Source organism: Anolis carolinensis, chromosome 3 (genome assembly GCF_035594765.1).
Source record: "Anolis carolinensis isolate JA03-04 chromosome 3, rAnoCar3.1.pri, whole genome shotgun sequence".
Classification (NCBI taxonomy): Eukaryota; Metazoa; Chordata; class Lepidosauria; order Squamata; family Dactyloidae; genus Anolis; species Anolis carolinensis.
The window spans coordinates 9,176,987-9,198,465 of NC_085843.1; the positions used below are offsets into that span (position 1 = coordinate 9,176,987).

The 21,479-nt window shown below is 43.3% G+C and overlaps 1 protein-coding gene across 4 annotated transcripts in view; it reads left to right on the forward strand.

Moving 5' to 3' along the window:
- Positions 1–21,479, forward strand: part of relt (RELT TNF receptor) — a 90,623-nt gene that overhangs the window by 66,124 nt on the left and 3,020 nt on the right. For all 4 annotated transcript variants that reach the window (XM_062974489.1, XM_062974491.1, XM_062974488.1 and 1 more), the window contains 6 exons: positions 2,444–2,529; positions 5,579–5,836; positions 11,784–11,864; positions 14,052–14,133; positions 14,467–14,715; positions 17,868–18,048. In XM_062974489.1, the coding sequence (XP_062830559.1) occupies positions 2,444–2,529; positions 5,579–5,836; positions 11,784–11,864; positions 14,052–14,133; positions 14,467–14,715; positions 17,868–18,048 (937 nt within the window). The remainder of the gene's footprint in view (positions 1–2,443; positions 2,530–5,578; positions 5,837–11,783; positions 11,865–14,051; positions 14,134–14,466; positions 14,716–17,867; positions 18,049–21,479) is intronic.

Below are 21,479 nucleotides of genomic sequence, written 5' to 3' on the forward strand. Positions count from 1 at the left end.
ACTCATGCGAATTCCCCACACTGGTTTGGCAAAGGTGAACAACGGGACACTTTGCTCCTTCCCGAAGTGTCAGACTCTGCATTACGGGCAGAAATGCTCTCTCTCCAATTCCACCTCCAAAATATTGTATTGCAAACCTTTGACAACATGATGAGCACAATTTTTCCCCTCCTTCCTCCCTTCTTTGTGTTGTGTTCTTCCTTCCTTCCTTCCTTCCTTCCTTCCTTCCTTCCTTCCTTCCTTCCTACCTACCTACCTACCTACCTACAGTGGGCCCTTGGTATCCCCTGGGGTTTGATTGTCTTGGAGACCAAAATCCAGAGTCTCTCAATCCTTTTATATACATTGGCATAATACAATGCCACCCCTTATATAAAATGGCAAAATTTGAAATATTTTTGATCTATGGGTAGTTTTTTATCGTGTCAGAAGCGACTTGAGAACCTACTGCAAGTCGCTTCTGGTGTGAGAGAATTGGTTGTCTACAAAGACATTGTCCAGGGGACACCCGGATGTGTTACCATCCTGCTGGGAGGCTTCTCTCATGTCCCCACAAGCTAGAGCTGACAGACGGGAGCTCACCCCATCTCACAGATTCAAATCAGGAATATACTGCAAGTTGCTTCAGGTGTGAGAGAATTGGCTGTCTACAGAGACGTTGCCCAGGGGATGCCTGGATGTGTTACCATCCTGCTTGGGAGGCTTCTCTCATGTCCCCACAAGCTATAGCTGACAGACGGGAGCTCACCCCGTCTCACAGATTCAAATCAGGAATATACTGCAAGTTGCTTCGGGTGTGAGAGAATTGGCCGTCTATAGAGACATTGCCCAGGGGACGCCTGGATGTGTTACCATCCTGCTTGGGAGGCTTCTCTCATGTCCCCGCAAGCTATAGCTGACAGACGGGAGCTCACCCCGTCTCACAGATTCAAATCAGGAATATACTGCAAGTTGCTTCGGGTGTGAGAGAATTGGCCGTCTATAGAGACATTGCCCAGGGGACGCCTGGATGTGTTACCATCCTGCTTGGGAGGCTTCTCTCATGTCCCCGCAAGCTATAGCTGACAGACGGGAGCTCACCCCGTCTCACAGATTCAAATCAGGAATATACTGCAAGTTGCTTCGGGTGTGAGAGAATTGGCCGTCTACAGAGACATTGCCCAGGGGATGCCTGTATGTGTTACCATCCTGCTTGGGAGGCTTCTCTCATGTCCCCGCAAGCTATAGCTGACAGACGGGAGCTCACCCCGTCTCACAGATTCAAATCAGGAATATACTGCAAGTTGCTTCGGGTGTGAGAGAATTGGCTGTCTACAGAGACGTTGCCCAGGGGATGCCTGGATGTGTTACCATCCTGCTTGGGAGGCTTCTCTCATGTCCCCACAAGCTATAGGTGACAGACGGGAGCTCACCCCGTCTCACAGATTTGAACCAGGAACATACTGCAAGTTGCTTCGGGTGTGAGAGAATTGGCCATCTGCAGAGACGTTGTCCAGGGGATGCCCGGATGTGTTACCATCCTGCTGGGAGGCTTCTCTCATGTCCCCACAAGCTAGAGCTGACAGACAGGAACTCACCCCGCCTCTTGGATTCGAACCAGGAACATACTGCAAGTTGCTTCTGGTGTGAGAGAATTGGCCGTCTACAAAGACGTTGCCCAGGGGACGCCCGGATGTCTTACCATCCTGCTGGGAGGCTTCCCTCATGTCCCCACAAGCTATAGCTGACAGACGGGAGCTCACCCCGTCTCACAGATTCAAATCAGGAATATACTGCAAGTTGCTTCGGGTGTGAGAGAATTGGCTGTCTACAGAGACGTTGCCCAGGGGATGCCTGGATGTGTTACCATCCTGCTTGGGAAACGTCTCTCATCCCTGCACACTAGAGCTGGCAGATGGGAGCTCACCTGTCCCGGGACTTCAAACCGGCAACCTTCAGGTCAGCAACCCAACCAGTCCAACCGGTGCAAGAGTTTAACCCATTGTTCAACAGTTTAGCGGTTTAACCCACTGTGCTACTGGGGGGGCTCCTATAGGCTTTGTTTAAAGATATCCAAATAATAAATCAGCAAACAAAATCAAGAGGCTGATATCAGCAGATTAAAAGTATCCAACTGTCTAAAGCCAAACAGGTTTTATTATGGCATAAGTGATTGGATGGGCTATCTTGGACCTTGCAGAAGTTTCAGACTTCAGTTCCCCGAATCCGCAACCAGTATGGCCAGTAGGGAGAAATTAGAGGACTTGTGGTCCAAAAATCTAGAGGGACTTCATTGGCATTAATGTATTGACTGTGTCAAGAGATTCCAAGTTTTAACGAAAACCCATAAGATAATAGAGAACTTGAAGACATCTATACCATTCAATGAGAATGGATGTGTTCAGATTCTTCTTTTGTGCTTCAGCCACTCACCTGTCTTTCTCTCCTTTGTTCCTCTTTGCAGGTATTACAGCCCTGAAGGTGAAACAAACCCAAGTGCCACCTGCCGGCCTTGTTCATCCGCCCACAGAGGAGTCCCAGGTTGTCCAGGTGAGGATAGAAATGGAGGAGATATTAATTAATAATCCCTTATTAATCATTTCCTGCGTCTATACCAAGCATGGGCAAACTTGGGCCCTCCGGGTGTTTTGGACTTCAACTCCCACAATTCCTAACAGCCGGTAGGCTGTTAGGAATTGTGGGAGTTGAAGTCCAAAACACCCGGAGGGCCCAAGTTTGCCCATGCCTGATCTACAGAAGTTACTTTTTTAAACACAATTAGAAATTACAACAGGATTTTTTCAAATTATATTCTCCTACAGATTAACTTTCAGAAGCTACTGTAGCAGAGAGATTGCAAAAGGAATTTTTCAACTTACGTCAGTTATTTTAACAAGTTCCGGTATCTTTTTCCATAGTAATATAAGAATGAAGTTACATTGATGTTATGACAAGGAATAGATCCAAGTTAATTTTGAGATCTCGCTTTACGTTTAAAGGCAGTATTAGAGATATTGTAATAGGTTCTTTCCAACTTATGGCCACCGTCTTACAAATCCCAAGATATTTTCCCTTCTAAATACCCCAAAACAAAACCAGAGAATTGTGGATAAATAATAACAAGCAACATAACAAGTTGTTTTTCTCAACAGTTGTTATGTAACGGCAGTAGGTCACTTCTGAATAATGAAAAGAAATAAATTACTCCAAAAGGAACCTTTCAAGCTCAAGATTTGGGAACTCAAAAGATGGAATAGAAGAATTCTGCGCCTACTCACAGAGCTGTTGCAATGAGAATATTTGTAGGGAGGGATCTTATTATTGGGGCTGTTAATCCTGTTTATGCTTTTAATCCCTAAATTTGGCTCATTTGGGACTGACTCACATTGGGCCTCCTCTGAGCACAGTCAGGCACTTTTGGGAAGGGCAATTAAAATGAATGCTTAATCAACCAATCATAGAAATAATCTCTGTCTTAAATGCAAAAGGGAAAAACAACAAGAAGCAGGATTTGCTGTCAAGAGACTGGCTGATTTGAGTCTCAGGAAACATCTTCCAGTTTTATATTATTATTATTATTATTATTATTATTATTATTATTATTATTATTATTATTATTACAGTAGAGTCTCACTTATCCAACATAAACGGGCTGGCAGAATGCTGGATAAGTGAATATGTTGGATAATAAAGAGAGATTAAGAAAAAGCCTATTAAACATCAAAATAGGTTATGATTTTACAAATTAAGCACCAAAACATCATGTTATACAACAAATTTGACAGAAAAAGTAGTTCATTACGCATTAATGCTATGTTATAATTACTGTATTTATGAATTTAGCACCAAAATATCATGATATATTGAAAACATTGACTACAAAAATGCGTTGGATAATCCAGAATGTTGGATAAGTGAGACTCTACTGTATTCATTAGTGTTGTGCGTTCGTGTGGAATTGCTGTTCGTTTTGTCTAGTTTCATTCGTGTCGTCTCATTTTCGTATTCATGTCCCGCTAACGATAATGGGTTGCCTAGACAACACAAATTTTCATCTGGCTAACGAAAAAAAACGAAAATTGGCTGCAATGGGAGGGCTTGCGAGGCTTCCCCCCCCCCTTCCCGGCTCGGTTTTTGGGCTAGAGGGGTGAAAATCGCCACACACTGAGGGCATTTCGACCCTTTTTAGCCCACCAATTTTTAAAACATTTGTGACTTCCCCAGAGTACTATTGTGATTCACAGTCTTTCCATTCAAGGGAGGAAAGGTATCCTTCTCCAATCCATTCTTCATTCCTCCCATTGCCCAAATCATCTTTTTTTCCCCTGTAGAAGCAAGGGGTGGGAAAGGGGGAAAATGTCGCACCTCAGACTAGTTCGCCTTGCTGAAGACACCAGGCAGCACACAGTAGATAGTCTTTTGTAATTTTATTGAGCAAAAGAAGAATATATATAGTATCAAAGCAGGCAGAAATATAGTTCCAAAAGTAGTCTCAAAATAGAGTCAGTAAATCCTATAATCCATAGACAAGAAGCAATAGTCCATTCCCAAAGATACACAAATCCAAAGGTTACAAGGATTCATGAACAAGAGTATATCCAAAGCAGGAGTAGCATGAAGACATAGGCCATCCTCCCTGATGAAGCGAGAATTTGCTTTGACAAAGATTTGCCCTTCAACACACTGTTTTAAAAGCAACCCAAAAATGCATTCTTTTCCCCTTCACTGGCCTCCCTTTTACCAGCTAATCTAAGACTTCGCTGTGGCATTCCTTTCCATTGTAAACAATCAGCCCAAGAGAGCAACGGGCCTTCAGACTCGCCCTGAGCATCAAGGCCAAACTCCTAATTACCATTATCTCGCACCTGAGCCTGATCAAGCCCATTATTTCCCATGGGAATGTTTCCTTGGTTCTCATCCGTGACAGGCTACATCTGGAGCTCATCAACAGGCTGCACTTCTGAACCAGCCTGTGTCTGAATTCCGTAATTCCCCACAGCATCATCCTGAAACTCATCTTAAATCCCATCATCTGACACCTGCATCTGTAATCCAAAATCCCCTTCCTCATCTTCACTCTGGAACTGCTGCTGAGTCACAACAAAAAAGGAAAACCAGGGCTTTCCTTAACACCCATTTGGCAGGCACAGATCAGATGTAATGCGGAGGCTTTCCTTTTCCAGGCTCAGCTTAGAGTCCCAGAGTAGCTATTTTTATTAATATGAATATTACTATTAACACCCATTGGTACACATCAGCTGTAATGGAATGCAGCTCTCTATCAGTACGAAAGGAAAACGAAAGCAAGCATGATGGCTGCGGCTTTCATTATCATGTCTATCGTTTCGTACAAAAATGTCCTCATTCGTTTTGTGTAGACAAACAGTCGAAACAAAATGATAGAACGAAGGAAATGAAGAAAAAAATTCATGCACATCTCTATTATTCATACTCCACTTTTTTCTCCACAAGGAGACTAAAAATGCACTAAAAAACATTCAACTGGTTGGAAAGGGTTTGTGTGGCTCATATGGGAAGATGCCATCCTTCCAAAAGCCTGGCTCATGTGTGAATAACCCTTCTGTCTCCCAAATCTCAGGGTCCAAGAAATGGCTGACGCGCCTTGCCCGCAACGCAGAGTCCGTACAGCGGCGGGAAGAGAAGATGCCAGGGAACGGGACCCGGGACGGGAAGGCAGAGGAGAGCGCCACACAGTATGCTGTCCTGGCCATCGTCCCTGTCTTCTGCGTGATGGGCCTCTTGGGCATCCTTTTCTGCAATCTGCTGATGAAAAGGGGGTACCACTGCACTGCCAATAAGGACGCCGATGAGGAGGGAGCCAAGTCCGAGCGGAATGGTGAGCAAGAAAGAGGGCACCTTGGTGGAATGGGAAGCCAAGATGGCACCCTTGTGGGACGGGAAACAAGACGGTATCCTTGTGGGATGGGAAACCAAGGTAGCATCCTTATGGGATGGGAAGCCAAGATGGCATCATTATGGGATGGGAAGTCAAGATGACATTAGTGTGGGAGGAGAAGTTAAGATGGCATCCTTGTGGGACGGGAAACAAGACGGTATCCTTGTGGGATGGAAGGCCAAGATGGCATCCTTGTGGGACAGGAAACAAGATGATATCCTTGTGGGATGGAAAACCAAGATGGTATCTTTGTGGGATGGGAAACATGATGGTATCCTTGTTGGATAGGAAGCCAAGGTGGCATCCTTGTGGGGTGGGAAACTAAGATGACATCCTTATGGGATGGAAAACCAAGATGTCATTCTTGTGGGACGGGAAACAAGACGGTATCCTTGTGGGATGGGAAACCAAGGTAGCATCCTTATGGGATGGGAAGCCAAGATGGCATCATTATGGGATGGGAAGTCAAGATGACATTAGTGTGGGAGGAGAAGTTAAGATGGCATCCTTGTGGGACGGGAAACAAGGCAGTATCCTTGTGGGATGGAAAGCCAAGGTGGCATCTTTGTGGGATGGGAAGCCAAGGTGGCATCTTTGTGGGATGGGAAGCCAAGGTGGCCTCCTCCTCAATGGGAAGCTAAGATGACATCCTTATGGGATGGAAAACCAAGATGTCATCCTTGTGGGATGGGAAACAAGATGGTATCCTTGTGGGATGGAAAGCCAAGATGGCCTCCTTCTGGGATGGGAAGTCAAAATGTGGTCTTGTTGAAGGGAAGTCAATATAGCATTCTTGTGAATTGGCAAACAAGATGACATCCTTATGGGATGAGAAGTTAAGAGGGCATCTGTGTGGGATGGGGAGCCAACATGGCATCCTTGCAGGATGGGAAGACAAGAGGGCACCCTTATGGAATGGGAAGCCAAGGTGGCATCTTTGAGGGATGGGAAGCCAAGATGACATCCTTATGGGATGGAAAACCAAGATGGCATCCTTGTGGGATGGGAAACAAGATGGTATCCTTGTTGGATGGGAAGCCAAGGTGGCATCCTTGTGAGATGGGAAGCCGAGATGGTGCCCTTGTTGAAGGGAAGTCAAGATAGCATTCTTGTGAGATGGCAGACAAGACAACATCCTTATGGAATGGGAAGCCAAGGTGGCATCCTTATGGGATAGAAAACCAAGATGGCATTCTTGTGGGATGGGAAGCCAAGATGGCATGGGGTTGGAAGCCAAGGCAGCATCCTGGTGGGATGGGAAATCTCCTCATCGCTGGGAGATCTTGATTTAAGGAGAAAACACCTCAATGACTTGAAGAAACTAAATCTTTCTTGTAGAAACTCCATTCTAAGATAGGAAAGTTACAACTTGGAAGATCTAGAAGAGACACTTGGGAAGAATGAGAAGTTGAGAAAAATCCCTGGGGTATGAGTTTATATCACAGAGAGATCAGGATAGGTAGAAAGAGAGGGAGGATGCTACAGGCCAGACAGATTTTCTAACTCTATTGTTACTGCCTGCTTCAAGGCACTCTTCAGTGCTAACGGTTGTTGCATTTCCAACATTTTTAGGCAACACTTCCCCATATCCTCCAATTGATTGTGCAATTTGCCCCCCAATCAGTATTTAATATACCGTATATACTCGAGTATAAGCCGACCCGAATATAGCCGAGGCACCTAATTTTACCACAAAAAACTGGGAAAACATTGACTCCAGTATAAGCTGAGGGTGGTAAATTTCAGAAATAAAAATAGATACCAATAAAATTACATTAATTGAGGCATCCGTAGGTAAAATGTTTTTGAATATTTACATAAAGCTCAGATTTAAGATAAGACTGTCCAACTCTGATCAAATCATTATTCTCATCTTCTTCAATGTAAATGTGCTTATGTATCCTTTTAATAATAATAGAGTAAAATAATACATGTAATAATAATAATAATAATAAATACAGGAAAATAATACATGCAATAATAAACAGAGTAAAATAATAAATGCAATGATAATAATAAGATCAGAGTGAAATAATAAATGTATTATTAATAATAATAAAAATAGAGTAAAATAAATATAATAGTAGCAACAATAATAGAGAAAAATAATAAATGTACCATATATTCTTGAGTATAAGCTGACCCAAATATAAGCCAATCAGGATCCTCACCCGAGTATAAGCCGAGTGGGGCTTTTTCAGTCTGAAAAACTAGGCTTATACTTGAGTATATACAGTATGTATGGTGATGGCTGTTTTGTGTTCTTTTTTGCCTTGATAACATCTACAAGGAGCCTCTGGTGGTGCAGCGAGTTAAACCGCTGAGCTGCTGAACTTGCTGACTGAAAGGTTGGTGGTTCGAATCCGGGGAGCAGGGTGAGCTCACTGTCAGGACCCAAGCTGCAGAACACCAATAACCATGCGCAGAGACCAGAATCTATCTAATATCTTTATTAAGGAAATATATAAAGTCAATAAAAACAAGTGTAGAATATAGTTCAGAAGTAGACCTTTCAGGAAAGGTCAAATATAGTCCAGGAAAACAATGTCCAATATGTGATATTAAAGTCCAAAGTTATAATCCACTTCACTGAAACACACACTATTTAGCAAGCAATAGTGTGGGGAACTGTCCATAGTCTTTGAGGCTTAAGGTAAATCCGAATGAAACTGGAAAACAAGGCTTGAATCTGAGAAACAAGGTCCGTGGTTTAAAACGCAAGGCAAGGCAAGACTTGAAACAAGGCAAACATGAATTCAAGAACTGGGTCCATAGAAGTCTATGGTACGAGGCTGGGCTGGAAACTTGATCCGGGAAACTGGGAACTGGAGTACGAAGTCTACACACGAACTCACTCCTCAAGCTGACGAATTGACTCCGCAAGGATTCCTTTGCGGGCAAACACCTATATAGGATCTTGTTTTCCCGCCAAGGAACACTTTCTCTGGGGAACAAGAAACGAAACCTACTGTGTCCAGATGCATGACTCCTTAAAGTTTCCCAAGGGAAACAGACTTAATCAGCTAATTGTCTGGCAGCTATCCTGGCGCTCCGGCGAGTCGACTCCCGAGCGCTTCTATCTTGATTATAATAATCCCGGCGAGAAAATGGGGGAGATTTCTGCTCAAGACTTGTTTGGCTGACTTCTTGTGGGCAAACATCTTGCAGGTGCAAGGGCTCCAAATCTGGCAGAAACGGTGGGAAACCCAAGTTTTCCTCTTCATCTGCCACAATAGTACTAGGAACGGGACTACATGGCCCATGAGTCATCACACTCACACGGTTAGCCCCAGCTTCTGCCAAACTAGCAATTCAAAAATATGCCAATGTCAGTAGTTCAATAGGTACCACTCCGGCGGAAAGGTAACGGCACTCCATGCAGTCATGCCGGCCACCTGACCTTGGAGGTGTCTACGGACAATGCCGGCTCTTCGGCTTAGTTAGGAATGAAGATAAGCACCCAACCCCCAGAGTCAGACACGACTGGACTTAATGTCAGGGGAAAACCTTTACCTTAACATCTACAAGGGAAATACTCACTGCATTGTTTTGTGCCTTTGCTCTCCTCCACAGTAGATGGAGGGCGCAAAAGAAACTAAATGTGCTCCAAAGCTTTGGTTGCCGCAGAGGGAGGAAGAGAATGCCAACCTTTGCAAAATAGAGATTTGAAAGTGACGGGTGAATTTCCACACTTTCAAGTTGATGACCATGATGTCATTTGAAGAGAAGCATTGCATTGCCTTTGTGGGAAAAGTTTTGTTTCCACCAGCACTCGGAGAGGGAAAGAGGTTGGCAGATTTGGCACCATTCTGGTCCCAGTGCGGACGGGAAGCTTGTGTGTAATTGTATCCCCTTTGTAGCTCAGGAAGGGGCAAAGGAAGCGCCAGGTGCCTGAGCCTTTACTACTTCTTCAGCAGTTCTTCCTGTGTTTCTGGTATATTTTTAGGATCTTTCTGTGCAAAGCAGGAAACGTCAGCTTTTCAGTCGGGGAAGGGAAAATTCCCTTTAGTCTTCCTTTGAGAGCTAGTTTCATCCGAGGATCAAAGCAGATGTGATCCTCTGTTCCTTGGGCCCTCCCTCCAGGTGTTTTGGACTTCAACTCCCACCATTCCTAACAGCCTCAGGCCCTTTCCTTTCCCCACTCAGCCGCTTAAGCGGCTGAGTGGGGAAAGGAAGGGGCCTGAGGCTGTTAGGAATGATGGGAGTTGAAGTCCAAAACACCTGGAGGGCCAAAGTCAGCTCCAGTTCACCTGCCCACCTAGTCGGTTAAAAGCAGAAATGCGAGTAGATAAATAGGTACCACTTTTAGTGGAGAGGTAATAAAAGGCACAGTGGAGCCCCCGTGGTGCAGTGGGTTAAACCACTGAACTGCTGAACTTGCTGACTGGAAGGTTGCCAGGTTCAAACCCAAGGAGCGGAGCGAGCTTCTGCTGTCAGCCCTAGCTTATGCCAACCTAGCAGTTCGAAAACATGCAAATGTGAGTAGATCAATAGGTACCGCTCTGGCAGGAAGGTAATGGCGCGCTATGCACATGACCTTGGAGGTGTCTACGGATAACGCGGCTCTTTGGCTTAGAAATGGAGATGAGCACCAAACCTCAGAGTCGGACTGACTGGACTTAATGTCAAGGGAAAACCTTTACCTAATTAAAAGTGTATTTAAGGACATTGATTGGGATGAAAGCTCCTTGGCAGGGAAGATGGAGTGACAGCACTACCCTGTGTCCAGAGTTGAGCACAGTCTCCAAGATGCCAGAAATAAGATGAGAAAAACAGCTTTTACTTCTGTTTATCTGTCCTTGCTAATTGTATAATCATTGGCATTGAATGTTTGCCGTATGTATGTTCTGTAAGCAGCTCTGAGTCCCCTTCAGGATGAGAAGGGTGGGGTATAAATACTGTAAATAAACAAATAAATAATAGCATTTACATTAGGTAAAGGTAAAGGTTTCCCCTGACGTTAAGTCCAGTCATGTCTGACTCTGGGGGGTTGGTGCTCATTTCCATTTCTAAGCCGAAGAGCCGGCGTTGTCCGTAGACACCTCCAAGGTCATGTGGCCGGCATGACTGCATGGAGCGCCGTTACCTTTACATTAATGCTTGGATAAGTCGACCCAGTTTTTTTAAGGTCTAATTATTTTTACTAACATCTTTAGACACCCTACATGAATATGGGCTGTGGCGCAGGCTGGTGAGCAGCCTGCTGCAATAAATCACTCTGATCATGAGGTCATGAGTTCGAGGCCAGCCCATGGCGGGGTGAGCACCCGTCAATTAAAAATAAAATATAGCCCCTGCTCGTTGCTGACCTAGCAACTCAAAAGATAGTTGCATCTATCAAGTAGGAAATTAGGTACCACTTATAAAGTGGGGAGGCAAATTTAACTAATTTACGACGTTGGAATGAGGAAGTGCCGTCACAGTGTATGATGAAGCAGCTGTTCTCCCCGTGGCCAGAATCGAACATCCCCTCAGGAGAAGGCTAAATTGCCTCTGTGTCTGTCTCTGTCTCGGTTCTATGTGTATATGTGTATATGTTTGCCCTATATGTATATAATATGATCCACCCTGAGTCCCCTTCGGGGTGAGAAGGGCGGAATATAAATACTGTAAATAAATAAATAAATAAATATGAACAGCACTCCCTGTACTTTGGCAATACAATAGGATCACTTCGGGATGAACTGTCCTCGGCCCGAAGCCAACTTTGGCCAAAGGACCGAGCTTCCAGAAAACTAAAGCTTTTTAATGATGCCAAAAGACATTGCTGTTTCAAAGAGATTCCAGAGAAACGTAGCATTTTCATGAATAAATAAAGTAAGTTGGTTAACTTTGCAAAACAGAGCAATTTTTATTGTGTTTCAATTTTAATTATTGTCTCTTCCAGGGAGCAATAATGCGTACAGGATCGAAGATGCCAATGAAGACACCATTGGGGTCTTGGTGCGTCTGATCACGGAGAAAAAAGGTGAGTTTTCTATTATATAGAATGGCAAAATCAAGGTTTGCTTTTAGGGAATTGTTTTTGGTAGGGGAAATATTTTCAAGCCATGGTTTATACTACGGTATGTAACCAAATTTGAAAAATGTTCTGTTCCTGGTTTGAAAGTGTTATTTCCTGTTTAATTGTGCAGTTCCTACTTTGAAAATACAGTAGTCTCACTTATCCAAGCCTTGCTTATCCAAGCCTCTGGATAATCCAAGCCATTTTTGTAGTCAATGTTTTCAATATATTGTGATATTTTGGTGCTAAATTCGTAATACAGTAATTACAACATAACATTACTGCGTATTGAACTACTTTTTCTGTCAAATTTGTTGTATAACATGAAGTTTTGGTGCTTAATTTATAAAATCATAACCTAATTTGATGTTGAATAGGCTTTTCCTTAATCCCTCCTTATTATCCAAGCTTATCCAAGCTTCTGTCGGCCCATTTAGTTTGGATAAGGGAGACTCTACTGTAGTTGTTTTACTCCAGAAACTTTGTTTTTGTGGCTGCCACAAACTAGGTTGCATTGGTTGAGACTCTATCAGATATTCATTGAACAACTAGAGCAAAATGTGCTGCAGGATGTCTCTCCCTCAAAAACAAATTTTTTAAAGCTCAATAAACTTTTTCCATGTTTTTATGATAGAACCTATTAGGAAATGACATTTATAATCCAGTAACAAAAATCGTGTTACATAGTGTTATTTAATCTGTGATGCAGAATCCGTGGATATGGAAGGTAAGATGTATTCTCCTAAACGGAATGTGATGAGAAGTCCATTTTTATGTGTCGTCGAAGGTTTTCATGGCTGGAATCACTGGGTTGCTGTGAGTTTTCCAGGCTGTCTGGCCATGTTCCAGAAGCATTTTCTCCTGATGTTTTGCCCACACCTATGGCAGGCATCCTCAGAGGTTGTGAGGTCTATTGGAAACTAGACGAGTGGGGTTTATATATCTGTGGAATAATGTCCAGGGTGGGAGAAAGAACTCTTGTCTGTTGGAAGCAAGTGTGAACATTGCAATTGGCCACCTTGAATAGCACTGAATAGCCTCGCAGCTTTAAAGTCTGGCTGATTCCTGCCTGGGGGAATCCTTTGTTGGGAGGTGTTAGCTGGCCTTGATTGTTTCATGCCTGGAATTCCTATTTTCTGAGTGTTGTTCTTTATTTACTGTCCTGATTTTGGAGTGTTTTAAATACTGGTATACAGATTGTGTTCATTTTCATGGTTTCCTCCTTTCTTCTGAATTTCAGTGGCTTCTCTGTGTAGTCTGACATGATGGTTGTTGGAGTGGTCCATTCAGTGCTAATCAAGCTGGCCAATTGCAACATTCTCACTTGCCTCAAACAGACAAGAGTTCTTTCTCCCACCTTGGACATTATATTCACAGATATATAAACCTCATTTGCCTAGTTTCTCACAGACCTCACAGCCTCTGAGGATGCCTTCCATAGATGTGGGCGAAACGTCACGAGAGAATGCTTCTGGAACATGGCCGTACAGCCTGGAAAATTCATAGCAACCCAGTGATTCCGGACAGGAAAGCCTTCTGCAACATAATTGTGTCATCCTTCTTCACCAGGCAGCAACCCAGTCCATTTTTAGTTGGAGGAATCTCTTTTCTGGTTTCTGAAGGCTTCTAAAAGGAGAGTGGTCTCATTGAAAAGCAGATTTGTGTGGATCCACACTCCAACTTGCAATAAAATGCAGTTTCAGGATGCAGTTTAACTTTTTTTTTTTCGTGTCAGAAGCAACCTGAGTTGCTTCTGGAGTGAGAGAATTGGCCGTCTGCAAGGACGTTGCCCAGGAGACGCCCGGATGTTTTGATGTTTTACCATCCTTACGGGAGGCTTCTCTCATGTCCCCGCATGGAGCTGGAGCTGATAGAAGGAGCTCATCCACGCTCTCCCCGGGTGGGATTCGAACCTGGGAGCCTTCAGGTCAGCAACCCAACCTTCAAGTCACAAGGCTTTTATCCCCTAGGCCACTGGAGGCTCCAAGTTTAACTGCATTGGACTGTATTATGCGGCAGTATAGACTCAATACGCATTGTGAAACTGCATTATATGGCAGTGTAAGTAGGGACCTTGTTTTCCTAATGGTTTGTATTCTTTCTCTGAATCCTCCCTCCATGACTTCCACCATCCTTCTTTCCCGGGAACAGAAAACGCCGCGGTCTTGGAAGAGATGCTGAAGGACTATCACAGCAAGCAGATTGCACAGCCCATCTACAAACCCATCAACAAGTAGGACATTGGGATTTTATTTTTGTTCAGATTCCTTTCCTAGATCAGGCATGGGTAAATTTGGGCCCTTTGGGTGTTTTGGACTCCAACTCCCACCATTCCTAACATCCTCAGGCCCTTTCCTTTTCCCCCTCAGCCGCTTAAGCGGCTGAGGGGGAAAAGGAAGGGGCCTGAGACTGTTAGGAATGGTGGGAGTTGGAGTCCAAAACACCCAGAGGGCCCAAGTTTGCCCATGCCTGATCTAGTGCCAACTACTTTGATACTTTGGAGTAGAACCATAGAATCATAGCTCACTTAATCTCTCCCCTGTCCTCTTCCTGCCTCTGCCCTCAGGCTGCATCTCCTGCCGCAGCTCCCACACATCTGCCGGCACCAGCACCACTTGCACACGGTCCAAGGCTTGGCCACCCGCTCCGGACCCTCCTGCACCCGGTGCAGCCAGAAGAAGTGGCCGGAGGTGCTCCCGTCCACAGAGGCAGGGGCCGAAGCCGCCCTCACGTCCAATGGCACTGCCACCAAACTGGTCAAACCTGGAAGTAAGGCAGGAAGACCGGGAGAAATCACCATCCTCTCTGTCGGCAGGTGAGCCTCCGTGTGGGTTTGGAGGTTTCTAGTTCAGAATCAAAACAAAAGAATCAATAATAAATATGGGAAATGGAGCTGTCATAAATGTCAGAGTAAATCGCAGCGTAGCAGCAGTTGTATGTTGTCAATGGAGCACAGAACGAAGAGACGTCAGAAACGATGTTAAAAATATATACAAAGCTTTACTATACAAGACAAACTTGTCTTTACTATACAAGCCCATGCATATTGGACAACTGTTAAGGAAACAATCCAAAGAATTTTGCAACACAATATACCATTTTGACCAGAGATAGTTTTGTTGGGAGTGGCGAATGATGTAAGCTATAGAGGATTGCTTTCAAAAATATAGAATTTAGAGGATTTTTCAGAATTGCCAAAATTGCTAAGGCTTCGGTTTCAGCTGCCACCAAAATATAGAGGATTCAAACTCGCTACCTCTACTAATACTGACACCAATGTTAGGATATTGAGAGAGTCACACAAGACACTTTATGTAAGGAAAAACAAGTAGTTGTTGTTTATTTGTATTTGAACAGTAAAGAAGCATAGCGGTTTCAATAATATTGAACAGTAAAGATGCGTAGTGGTTTGATTAAAGGTTTAGGCTTTTCTCTTACAAATGATGGTTGTATAACTTGGATTCTGTGAAAATATGTTCCTTCACTCAGGAAATACAAACAGGACAATTTCAACTTTTAAATTCACTTCTCCTGGGATTTAACACCAACACTCCAGACTATAGAGTTACAATATAGTTCTCAGCCCTTCCTTTCCTGAAGGCTTTTAACTATATTCCTCAAAGAGGCTTACTTTTAAAACACAGTTCCCAAAACTATATCTCTATCTTCACATTTCAAACTCCAACTCTCTGACTGAATTCCAAACTCCAACTGAATTCTCCTGACTGCCTAGTTCCAATTCTCACTTTGGCTCCGCCCATCTCCAGTTGCTAAGCAACTCCCCTCAGCTGCATCAGTCAATCAGACTGCACCTACAGTAATGGCTACCTTATCACTCCTCCCCTTTGCTCTGCTGAGCTTTTGCAAACAAGGCCTGCAAATGGCCACACACCAGCCCTGCAAGGCAAGCCACTCACCAACCGTGTAAGGTAGGCAAGATGCATTACATATGCCAATAAGGATAATATGGTTTTCTTTCAAAATCCAGTGTTTGGCATAAACAATTTGCCAAACACTGGGAAAAAGGTATTATTCCATCTGCAAGTGAATGGTTGACCAAATTAGTAAACTTTGCAACAGACCTAGCTCAGTAGTTTAAATCTTTAAGCTGCAGAAAATCTTGCCTATCGAAAGGTCAGCAATTCAAGCCTGGGTCAGGGTGAGCACCCCCCCCCCCCCAATCAGCCTCAGCTCTCTGCCCACCTAGCAGATCTAAAGCAGAAAGGTAGGTAGATAAATAGGTACTGCTTTAAAAACTGTGGCAGTTATAAAAGGCATCCATAAGGTAATTGATCCCGAGGACATCTAATGATGACAAAACTCCTTGGCATAGAAGATGGAGCAACAGCACCCCCTGTGGCCAGAGTCAAGCACAGCCTCCAGATGCCGGAAATGCAATAGATGGGGAAAGCCTTTGCCTCTATGTATTGTCTAAGTACTGTCTGTCCTTATTAACTGTATAACAGCATTTAATGTTTGCCGTATGTGTTCTGTAATCCGTCCTGAATCCCCTTGGGAGATAGAATGGAATGTATTACACTTTGTCTATCAATACCCAACGCTTTGAGTCCCGATTTGGGAGAAAAGTGGGATAGAAATAAATAAATAAATAATAACTTGTCTCCTTAAAAATAAAACAACACAATGTTTTCAAAATAATTGAAAGCCTTTTGCAGAATATAGGTAAAATGGACTGGTCCATAATGGCGTTGAGTGATTAAAAATATATTGACAGAAAGGAGAGTAAGGTTGTGGTAAATGTTATACAATTAGGTCACCTTTGTATACTTTACGTAAATGTTGCATATATGTGTGTGTGTGTACTGCTTGTAAAGAGCTTTGATAAGACAAAATATTATAAGACCCGGTGTAGAGTGAGGAAGTTTTCTTTCAAATAGTATATGTTTTATCATTATTAGAAGGTGTAAAATTACTACTGTTCATTGGTGGCTTTATGTACCAATTGTGATGTTATAATGTGTACACTTTGGAAATAATAATAATAATAATAATAATAATAATAATAATAATAATAATACAGTAGAGTCTCACTTATCCAATATAAATGGGCCGGCAGAACGTTGGATAAGCGAATATGTTGGATAATAAGTAGGGATTAAGGAAATGCCTATTACACATCAAATTAGGTTGTGATTTTACAAATTAAGCACCAAAACATCATGTTTAACAACAAATCTGACAGAAAAGTTAGTTCAATATGCAGTAATGCTATGTAGTAATTACTGTATTTAGGAATTTAGCACCAAAATAGCACAATGTATTGAAAACATTGACTACAAAAATGCGTTGGATAATCCAGAACGTTGGATAAGTGAGACTCTACTGTAATAATAATAATAATAAAAACTTTATTTATACCCCACCACCATCTCCCTGTGGGGACTCGGGGCGGCTTACATGGGGCAGAGGCCCAAACAACATAAGGACAAAATATAAGCAACATAATACGATCACAATATAAAACAGATAAAACAGTAATGCAATATATCAATTAAAACAACAATACAGGATAAAAAAATACATTAAAAACACATAAAAGGTAAGACCATAATAAATACAGGATATATTATTAAAAAACCCCTGGGGCTGATTAATTAATGACTGTATCTCCAAAGAAATACAATAATAAAATAATAATAAAAATAATAAATAAAAATAATAAAATAATAATAAAAGAAATACAATGGATATCCATTGATATCCATTGACTGCTTTCATTTACCCACATTAGAGAAATATGTCTTTTATAGGCATTTTCTAGATCTCTGAGCAATCCTGTGAGATGCTTGCACCAAACTATGACTGAGTGGACCATCCAAGGCAAAACTACCTGAAATGTGGAGGGAAAGATCACATTTTTCTTTAAAGTTGTGCAGGTGGGGCTGAAAGATGGTCTTCCTCCATCTATTCATCAATATGTCATTGTTTTCTCCTTTTTTGGGCTAGGTTCCGTGTGGCTCGCATCCCCGAGCAGAAGCCTAACCCTCCCGAAGTGAAAAGCATCTCGGAGAGCGTGGGAGAAGGACCGACCGAGCAACTCTACGCCTGCCTCGCTCCAGAGCAAAAGCCACTGGTCGGCAGCGGAGGGAAGCCCAGATGGCTGACGACGGAGGACGGCCAGCAAGAGGTAATTGAAAGAGGTTGAGGAGTCGGAGTAGACAGCAATGTGATGCAGCAGCACAAACAGCCTATGCAATTCTAGGATGCATCAATAGGGATATACTGTCTAGACCAGGCATGGGCCAACTTCGGCCCTCCCTCCAGGTGTTTTGGACTTCAAAAGTTGAAGTCCAAAACACCTGGAGGGAGGGCCGAAGTTGGCCCATTCTTGGTCTAGATTGAGCAAAGCCATCAGAAGGATTTCACATTGAGGAGGAGCTAAGCTTGTTTTTTGTTGCTCCAAAGATTGGGACACGATGGAGAGATTCCTCCTAAACATTAGGAAGAACTTCCTGACAATAGTTGCTGTTCAGCAGTGGAATTGAGAAGTAGACCAGCAGAGTCTCTCTAAAGGTTTCGAAACAGATGGATGGCCATCTGCTGGGAGGGCTTGGGTTGTGCCGCTTTTCCTCACAAAAGGGAGTTGCACAGGATGGACCTTGGGGAGATCTGTTCCAATCTTAGGAGTCTATGAAGTAACCTGTTTCCCCGAAAATAAGACATCCCCAGAAAATAAGTCCTAGTAGAGATTTTGCTGAATTGCTAAATATAAGGCCTCCCCTGAAAGTAAGACCTAGCAAAGTTTTTGTTTGGAAGCATGTCTGCTGAGCAGAACATCAGAGCATGCAGGATTGGTAAATGAACGTACCATAGATTGTTGTACATGGAAATAATGGTAGTAACAAGAAAGTCTTGATAGGATTCAGAGTTTGTCTGGTTATGCTGGTTTATGATTACAACTACTGTACAGTATATAAGAAATGTGAATTCTTCTTCATGGAAAAATAAGACATTCCCTAAAAATAAGACCTAACACATCTTTGGGAGCAAAAATTAATATAAGACACTGTTTTATTTTCAGGGAAACACGGTAGAATAGAATAGCTTTATTGTCATTGTACTATTGCAAAATGAAATTAAATGCTTTCCCCAGCACAAATCGCAAAAGCTACACAATGCTGTGGCTCTTTTCACCCAGACTGGATAGCCAGTGTTTTCTATGACTGAACTTTTACTAACCCTTTAATACAGTGGTTCTCAACCTTCCTAATTCCACAACCTCTTAATACAGTGCCTCATGTTGTGGTGACCCCAACGATAAAATTATTTTTGTTGCTACTTCATAACTATAATTTTGTTACAGTTATGAATAGTGGAGCCTCCGGTGGCTCAGTGTGTTAAAGCACTGAGCTGCTGAACTTGCAGACCGAAAGGTCCCAGGTTCAAACCTGGGGAGCGGAGTGATCACCCGCTGTTAGCCCCAGCTCCTGCCAACCTAGCAGTTCGAAAACATGCAAATGTGAGTAGATCAATAGGTACCGCTCCGGCGGGAAGGTAAGGGCACTCCATGCAGTCATGCCGGCCACATGACCTTGGAGGTGTCTACGGACAACGCCGGCTCTTTGGCTTAGAAATGGAGATGAGCACCAACCCCCAGAGTCAGACACGACTGGACTTAATGACAGGGGAAACCTTTACCTTTACCTTATGAATCGTCATGTAGATATCTGATATGCAGGATGTATTTCAAACTTGGCACAAATACCCAATACAGTATACCCAAATTTGAATACTGGTGGGATTGGAGGGATTGATTTTGTCATTTGGGAGTTGTAGTTGATGGGATTTATAGTTCACCTACAATCAAAGAGCAATCTGAACTCCACCAACAATGGAATTGAAACAAACTTGGCACACTAAACTCCCACAACCAACAGGAAATACTGGAAGGGTCTGGAGAGCACTGACTTTAAGTTTTGGAGTTGTAGTTCACCTACATCCAGAGAGCACTGTGGACTCAAACAATGATGGATTTGGACCACACTTGGCACGAATGTTAAATATGCCCAAATTTGAACACTGGTGGAGTTTGGGGAAAATAGACCTTGATGTTTGGGAGTTGTAGTTGCTGGGATTTATAGTTCACCTACAATCAAAGAGCCTTGAACCCCACCAGTGATAGAATTGGGCCAAACTTCCCACACATAACCCACATGGCTAACAGAAAATACTGGTCTTTAGCAACCCCCCAGGGTTCCTGACCCCCAGGTTGAGAAATGCTGGTTTAGATTATCTCAAGGGGTCCCATCTCCTGTTCAGGGCTGCTGGCTCCCTATCATTCTTTGATGACGGACTTCTCATGGAATCCTGTAGCTGGAAGAGACCCTAAGGGCCAAGCTCTTTCTGCTAGGCAGGAATCCACTATCTAAGCCCTCCTGACTGATGGCTATTTTGCTTCTGCATTTCACCAGATTCCATGGCCATATATTCCACCATCAAACAGCTCTTACTGTCAGGCAGTTCTTCTCAATGTTTAGTTGGAATCTCTTTTCCTGAATTTTGAATCCATTGCTCCATTGTGTCCCAGTCTCCAGAGCAGCAGAAAACAGGCTTGCTCCCTCCGCAATGTGACATCCGTTCAAGTATTGAAACCTGTCTATCAGTCTCCTCTCAACCTCCTCTTCTCCAAGCTAAACACGTCCAGCTCCTTAAGCTGTTCCTCAGAAGGATTCATGGTTTGACCATTTTGGTCACCCTTCTCTGGACACCTTCCAGCTGGTCAATATCAGTCTTGAATCATGATGCCAGGCAAAGGATTATTCCAGGTAAAGTTTAGCCAAAGTTGAAGAGAGTGGAGCCATGACTTCTCTGGATCTGGACACTTCCCTTCTTTTGATCACAACCTGATGCAATCCCTCCTTTTCCCCAGGACAGCCCATTCATTGTTAGAGTTGGTGAGAGTAAGCTGGTTATCTGAAGGTAATTCTTTTGTTTGTTGATTTCCGGTTGTCTGCTTTCCCCGGGATGAAGGCTCTGCTGATGGATCGGATGTTGCTTTGGGGTGCTGGGTCATTTCTTTGTTGCATCTTTTATTCTGGGACTTTGAAGGATACGGCCCTTCTGGGCTTTCCCTGGGATTCTGGGCTTGCTCTTTGTCCTTTTATGGAGGTGCAATGCAAGGTGGCAAATCTAAAAACAGTGCTGTGGCCAAAGTGGACTCAGCTTTGCAGATGTGACGTTGTTTGGGGATGTGCACGGCCTCTTTCGGCTCCTTGCAGAGAGACATAGACTACCAACTTTATTTCTCTCAAGCCTGAAAGGCACTTAGGGTGCATCTACACCAGGTATGGGCAAACTTCAGCCCTCTGGGTGTTTTGGACTGCAACTCCCACAGTTCCTAACAGCCTCTAATTCATAAGTCCAAGAGTTGAAATTTGCCCTCATTGTTGCTGTGAAAAGGTAATCCACAAATCCCAGTCTTTCTTGAAGCTGGTCATAGATCTGCCCCTAATCAGTGTCATCAGTTTGTCCATCTTAGCTACTTTGCAGATCTTAGTCAGTCATTCTTCTTGCGTTGGGATCACTGATTCCTTGCATTGGGATCACTGGTTCCTTGCA